The 7,391-nt window shown below is 53.7% G+C and overlaps 1 protein-coding gene across 1 annotated transcript; it reads right to left on the reverse strand.

The window, feature by feature from the left end:
• Nucleotides 1-710: 710 nt before the first annotated feature.
• Nucleotides 711-7,070, reverse strand: LOC103567566 (uncharacterized). Its single transcript, XM_070628012.1, has 6 exons — nt 7,028-7,070; nt 4,916-5,605; nt 2,751-2,862; nt 2,169-2,325; nt 1,955-2,026; nt 711-1,354 (listed from the first exon to the last, which is right to left on the reverse strand). Exons 1-4 carry the CDS (start codon nt 7,068-7,070, stop codon nt 2,304-2,306), a joined length of 867 nt encoding a protein of 288 aa, XP_070484113.1. The 3' UTR covers nt 711-1,354; nt 1,955-2,026; nt 2,169-2,303.
• Between the last annotated feature and the right edge of the window lie 321 nt (nt 7,071-7,391).

Raw genomic sequence — 7,391 nt, forward strand, 5'->3', positions numbered from 1 at the left:
TCTCCCTGACTGTATCCACACTGTCACCAAATCTTAAATCTCTCTCAGACACATCTTTGCTCCCACCTCCCCCTGCCCCACAGAGAGCCTCAGTCTCCCACCTGCTCGTCAACTCCTACCCCCGCATTCGCCCTCCATGTTGCAGCCAAAATGGCAGCCTGAGAAGAGGAAGTTGATTTGTAGTTACTTCCTGCTTCAACTCTTCACTGACTGTCCACGGCTCCCAGGATCAGGGGCAATTCCTTAACAAGGCCTGGCAACGCGCCTGGCCGCCTCCCAGCCACCCTCCCCACCCCCTGGGCTCCAGCATCCTGACCCGCCTCAGGTCCTGGGTGCTGCACAGGAGAGCCCCATCTTCTGGAACTCTCTTCTCCTTCTCCCTCTGCCCCACAGTGCCCAGTTAATTCCTAGTCATGCTTTAGACTTCAGCTCGGTCCTTAATCCTTCCGTGCTTATTCTGACCCTCCCCCTAACAGCTTCCGCTGTTCAAGGTTTCCATAATACCCTGTCACCGTGCTTCAAAGAATTCCTCTCTGTTTGAAATCCAGTATTTCTGTGATGTTAGATTAACGTCTGCCCCCCAGCTCTGAGCGCCGTGAAAGCAGAGAATAGTCACAGCGTCCAGACGCCCAGCACAGCGTCTGGGCAAGGCTGGGCGCAGAGGGTAGAGAGCGGATCAAAGGCTTAAACAAATGTTTAAATACTCTACATATCTTTAGACCTTTTTATTTTAGAATTTTCAAATGTACACAGAAGCAGAGAGAAGAGTAGACGGAACTCCCATGTGGCCATCATCCAGCTTCAATTACCACCAGCGTGCTGCCATCTTTTCTACCCACCCCCTCATACCCTTTTTCTTCTTCTTTTTTTGTTTTTTGAGGAAGATTAGCCCTGAGCTAACATCTGCTGCCAATCCTCCTCTTTTTGCTGAGGAAGATGCCCTAACATCCATGCCCATCTTCCTCTACTTTATATGTGGGACGCCTGCCACAGCATGGCTTGCCGAGCGGTGTCATGTCCGCACCCAGGTGGCACATGCGAACTTCACTGCTGCGCCACCAGGCCGGCCCCTTTTTTCTCCTTTTACTCATAAAAACTTCAGCACGTAGCTATACTTTTACGCACATAAATGCACATACAGGGGGAACACTGTGCATGTACCCAGAGGCGCACACACAACGACCGGGCAGCACGCTGTCCGCAGCGAGCACCGTGCGGGGCTCTGTGGGCCACGCGCTCGGGTCCTCAGGCAGCCTCAGCAGGGCCCTCGACACAGCCGCCCAGGACTTCAGGTGGTAAAGTTATTTGGCTGGGAGCCGAATCTCTTCCAGCACGCTGTCACACCCTTCCCGACCTGAACAAACACAAAGAGACACGTCCCATCGAGTCACCCACTTGGCTGAACTGTGCACCTGGTCACCCTCTGGGACGCTTCCTTTACGGGCGTTCTTCTCCCCTACACAAAGCATGCCTACGAAGCAAACGGAGAACGACAAAAACAGGAAGGCCCGAGCCTGCGGAGGCTGAGGAGCCAAGGCCTGCCCGAAAATGGGGACAGGCTCCGAACCTGGACCCCAAAGAAAACAAACGATGCCATGGTTTCCATGCCCACTTCCAAAGAAATATAGTAGGGAGGGTCCATCGCAGTTACAAGCAGGCACTGCCAGCACTTGCTGATTGTATGACAAAAAGGGACAAATATGTTTATCCCAACTCACAAGTCATTTCACAGCTGTTCGTTTTGGCAGCCACCACTGTGGAGGCAGTGTGGGCTCGTGGCACACATCTTCACCGGCACCCTCAGGGGACTCTCATATGCCAAAGGCACATACGTGTCCAAAGGAAAACAGGTTGAAGCAACAGAGTCAATATTTAAAAGCACAGGAAAGCTTTTTTAAAAAAGCCCACTAATAAACTTAAGAGCTTTATCAGTGCCCACGCCTTATCCACTTACCAAACCAGATCACACGCTGCTTCCAGCCAACTCTCCGGGCCGGATGCACTGAGCAGGCCACCGCATGGAACCCTGTTGAGAGGCCCACGTTGGCTGAGCGTCCCTCCGCGGTGGCCTGTGCTGAACCAGCCGCCCAGCCTTCCCTGCCCGTCAGCTCCCTGCTCCAAGCAGCGCCCGAGACTCCCCCAGTCGCCCCCATGCTCCGTCTCCGCACCAGCACGCCTGAGTCTCCAAGGCCAGGACCAGCAAGCGACACACTCGGTCAGGGGGCTTCGGCCTTCCCAGGGCCGCGAGTCGCTCTAACCTCGCTCCGCCTCACTCAATCCCACCATCAGTAAAAACGGGATGGTCACACCGAGCTCATGAGGGTGCTGTGAAGATTAAATGAGAAAATACATATGAAGCATTCAACAAATATTAACTATTTTTATTAGCCTTTGAAGATTTCAAATTTGGTTAAAAATTATGAGTAAAAACTCCAAAGTTATTTATAAATTAACTTCAGATAAATCATTATTGCTACTTTATTAAAAAAAACATTAATTTGTTATTTACATTGTTCTGACCGGAACTATGAAATCCTTCTGGGATACAGTTCAGATAGTCGAGGGAAAGAAAAAGTCCTTCAGATGGCTGTGGAACCTCTGACAAGGTGCCTAATAGCATCATGCCTTAATCTCAGCTATGAAATGCGATAACAATTAGCCTACTCTGAAAAGCGGCAATAACAAACAATAAAAGCTGCTGTTCCACTCTTACGCACCTAGCAAACACACGATACTTTGAAAACACTCACTGGATATTGAGAGAAGGCAGGCTCCTGGCAAAGCCCCATGGGCCTGGGTTCCTCCCATGAGACTCCTGGTAGTTTGCATCCACACCATTAAACTCCGAGAGCCAGCTCCTCTCTGCACAGACACAGAGGCACACGGGTGATCACTGGAAGTTACAATACCAAGGAAGAGCTTGGGGATCACCCAGTGCGAAACCATCATTTTAAAGACAGCCTTGCCAAGGCCGTTCAGACACACCTCAGTGCAATCCCTGCTGGCCAGCACCCTGTCATCATGCAGCCTCCACCTTGCCCAGCAACTGGGGAATGCTCACTCACGCCATGCTCTTCTGGGAGATTTGATGTGGACCATAGCCAAATCTGCACCTCTAATTGGGCCTTATATTTTTACCTTTACTTGTATTGCCTGTGTCTTTTACACTGCAGCAGTCCAGCTGAATCCCTGGCACCCAGAACACTGGAAAGTGCTAAGTAAATATCTTGTCGAGTGACTCACCCCAGCATTATGAGGTAGGTACTGCCATCCCTACGTTGCACGTGAGGAGACAAGCTTACCAAGGTTAAGTCAACTGCCAGTCGCCTTAGCTAGTAAACTGCCATTAGGTATCTTGACTGGGATGTCCCCAAGGCCCCATGCACCCACCCTCCCCACTCCGCCTCCACTGCCCCTCCACCAGTCTCCTTCCTGTACTCCCCACGCTGGCCCTGCTCCTGCCCTGGCCCTGCTGAACTGCCCAGGTTCAGCCCCCGACTCTGGCTCCCCAGCACTTCCTGCCACGCCCTTCCCTACAAGCTTCTCCTCTTTTGAGCTTTTCCCTACAATGCACCCAGGCTAAGCCCTCCCAAGCCAAATCTGAATGAGCTCTCCTGCAAGTAAAGCCTTGCCATGGCTCCCCACACCCTTGAGAATAAAACTCAAGCTCTACCTCCCACTTCACACGCCAGCACCTGGCTCGATGAGATCCTCTCCACTCCAGTGTCTGCTTCTAACTCTCCAAACACATCACAAACGGCCTGGCCTTCCTGCTCACACACTTTCTGTGCCTCAGATGCTCATATTGCCTGGCAATTCCAGTTTCCCTGACGCTCAGGCCTCCCTCCTTCGGGAAGCCCTCCCTGCCCCAACCCCACCTCAGGCTCAGGCAGGGACACGTGATGCTCGTCACCACATGTACAGAGATATAATCACCTAGTTACGCATCCACCTCCTGGATTCAACAACAAACGCCTTAAGGGCAGAGACTAGGTATTTTTTATCTCGGATGCTGAGCACCTGGCACAAGGTCTGCACTTCACAGAAACTCAAATGTCTTAATGACTCAGTCCCCCTGGTTCTCCAGAACTAGGAGTCATCTTAGATTCAGCTGTGATGGGTAGCCAGTGACGCCTGTTGATTATCTCCAAAATCTCTCTGAAATCCTGCTTAAATCCTGCTTCCATCTCCATCCCCACTGCACTCCCCGGGCTGAAATTAACTTCCTTCCTCCAACATCCCCTTTGTACAAATACAATTCCTATCTGGTTCCTGCCAGAGTCGCTTTACTGAAACACACATCTGTTGTTAGTTCCATGCCTGAGGACCCTCTGCAGCTTTTCACCACTTGCAGGGGCACTGGGGGTCCTCCACACTCTTTCCCCCTGTCCCCCTCCAAGCCCACCTACTGTCTACCCACAGGCCCAACACTGGTCTGGCAGCCATTCTCAGAACTCTCCAGACACATCGATGGCCCGTGCAGGCTTTCAGGCATCCCTTTTGCCAGGAGCGGCCCACTGCCACCTCATCTTCAAGGCCCAGTTTAGAGGTCATCTCCTGGGTGGAACCTGCGCGGACTCCCCCTCCTGCCACGCAGAACTCACGCCTGGCCTCCACTCTGTCCTCTACCGCACTTTCAACGCTACCCCTTTCACTGCAAGGTCTGGTCCCTCACTGGGCCCCCCGCAGGTGAGCCAGGCCAGGCCCAGGCCGTGGCACCCGCTGCAAGCACGCGCGTGAGTCAGCCACAGGCCAGGCTGTTTCCTTCGATTTAACAAGTGCAGTGTTGAACAGCGGCGCACCCTGCCCGCTGTAACAATGGGAATAAAGAGCTCAGGAATAAGACGTGCCTGGCTCAAAGCCAGGGGGTGGGCAGGGCTGGGACCCGGACCATCGGACTAGAAGTCTTATTCACCAACAGTTAAACAAAACCCCGCACAGCCGGCGACGGCGGGCCTAAGAAACCACGGGGGGCTCCGGGGCCGGCGCCGGCAGTTCCGCACCGCCGCCACCGCGCTCCTGCGGACCGAGCTCCTTCTATCTGCAACTCCCCGCCGCGGAGCCGAGCGTTCCGTTCCCTGCACACACTCTGCTTCCCGCAGCCGAAGTGGGAACTTGCGGGGACGCTGATGCTTACGGCGCCCGCCAGCGAGAAGCAGACTGGGCCGACCGCACCGCTCTCCTGAGCCGGGCACGCCTCCAGCCTCGGCGCCCCGGTGCGCATGCGCCCCCGGCCGCCGCCCGCCCCCGGCTCGCGTGCACACGCCGCGCCGCGCCCGCCGTGCGCACGCGCATGCGCAGCCCGCCCTGGCACGCGCCTCGGTCCCTGGGGCGGCGGCGCGGCCCAGGCGGGGCGCGTGGGCCCGGCTCCCTCTGCCGGCCTGCGCGCCGGCCTCCCGAGCGCCCACGCTGGGTGCCCCGGACCGGCCGGGGGTGAGCGGGCGCCGGGGCTCCGGGTCGTGGGCCCGCGCCTCCCTCCCGGCCACGGGCGGACCCTGTTCGTCTTGAGTGGCGGCCGAGCGCACGGCTCTGCGGGCCGCGTCTCCCCGGCCTGTCCTCCGCGGCAGGCGGCCCCGAGGGCGGAGGCGGTCCACCTCTTCTGGGCCTCAGTGCCGCAGCCGGAAGGCGGGCAGTGATCGTGATCGTGCCTCCCGGGGCGGGCTGCACGTGAGGTCACATGAGTTAGCGTAAGTGGAGAATGAGAGTGGTCCCTGGCAAGCGCTAGATGAGCGTTTTGGTGTTATTATTACCGGTTTTATTAGAGCTGTGTGTAACGGGATGTTTAATGGGTCTTTTCCTGTTACCCTGGAATTTATGAGTCACGGTGCAAAGATGACCCAGATGCGTTTCGCATCCCACACGGTAAAGAGAATTCGCAACATAAAAGCACCCAGAGCTTGCTAAAGAGCTGCAGAACCAGACCTGCCAGAGGAGAAGAGAGCGTGGGGGAATGTGGGGACAGAGATGGCGATATTCCATGTCTTGATTGGGTGGTAGAATTCAGAGACCTCTACACCTAAAGAGGGTGCTGTGTAAATTGCACCTCAAACCTGAAGAAAATTAATTTTCTGGGAGACTCCATTAAGAAAACGAAAGGCAAGCCCCAGACTGAGAGGTTATGAAAACACATATCTGATAAAGGACTTCTATCCAGAACAGGTAAAGAACTCATTCAACCGTGTAATAAAACTGCAAACAACAGAAGCTTCCCAGAAGGAGATACACAGATGGCAAATAAGTACAAGAAGGATGCTCGACCATCATCTTCATGAGGGAAACACAAAGCCACAGTGAGACACGGCCACACCATTGTCCGTCCACTCGAGTGGCCAAAGAAGGCTGACATCGGCAAGCACCAAGGTTGCAGAGCTGCTGAAATTCTCATCCGTTGCAGACAAGAGGGCAAAATGGTACAACCAATTTGGAAGCATTTTGGTGGTTTCTTCTAAAGTTGCCATACACTTACCCTTCAACCCAGTACTCCCACTCCTAGGTACTTACCCAACAGGGACGAAAACGTGTCCGCACCAGACTTGTACTAAGTTCTCACATTTTTAATTGGATCTCCAGTTATCACGATACGAAGGTTGTAGTTGGTCACGCTGATTCAAGCACTTGTTGCCATTCATTTTATTGTGACTCCTGAGGACATGTTGATAATTTTCTATTGGTTTCACTCATATCTCATGCAGTTATAAAAACAGTCTATATACTGGAGGTTTGTGGGTACTCATTTTCATTCTTTGGCTCAGCAAAGACTAGGGTTAAGTGTCTGGCCCTTTGCTGGTCCCTGTGTCTACAGAGATGACCAGTCACGTCCTTGTGGACTAGTGGAGGGCAGAGTAGCAACTGGCCACGAGCCCTGACTTGAGCGACTGCCCGGTAAGATCCTGATTCTGATCCTGACTCTGCCACTCCCTAGCCCCGTGACAAGTCAGTGTCATCCTCTAGACAGTGGGTGTTCTGGTGGCTGAGCTCGAAGATTAGAATCTGTGATATTATGAGTTATGATAAGAAATTCAGTCACCTGTGCTCAACAATGGGGATATATTCTCAGAAAGCTGCGTCATCAGGCGATTTCCTTGTTGTGTGAACTTCATAGAGTGTACTTACGAACCTAGCTGGTAGCCGGCTGCACACCGAGGCTCTGTGGTTAGCCTGGTGCTCCTCGGCTGCAAAGCTGTGCAGCATGTCACTGTCCTGAGTACTGGAGGCAACTGTGACACAACAGTATTTGTATATTTAGACATATCAAAACAGAAATAGCACAGTAAAAATATGGTATAAAAGATAAAAAATGGCACATCTGTATGGGGCGCTTACCGTGAATGGAGCTTGCAGGTCTGGAAGCTGCTCTGGGTGAGTGAGTGGGTGATGAGTGAGCAAAGGCC

Source organism: Equus przewalskii, chromosome 7 (genome assembly GCF_037783145.1).
Source record: "Equus przewalskii isolate Varuska chromosome 7, EquPr2, whole genome shotgun sequence".
NCBI lineage: Eukaryota > Metazoa > Chordata > Mammalia > Perissodactyla > Equidae > Equus > Equus przewalskii.

Excerpts from the sequence above, each read along its gene's own strand:
- LOC103567566 (XM_070628012.1), bottom strand. The coding sequence starts at position 7,070 with ATGACGCAGCTTTCTGAGAATATATCCCCATTGTTGAGCACAG. Across the intron at positions 5,606-7,027 it reads ATCCCCATTGTTGAGCACAG|GCCCAGAAGAGGTGGACCGC; the intron begins GTGACTGAATTT and ends TGCGGCACTGAG. Across the intron at positions 2,326-2,750 it reads CTGCCTTCTCTCAATATCCA|CACCCTCATGAGCTCGGTGT; the intron begins GTGAGTGTTTTC and ends TAATCTTCACAG.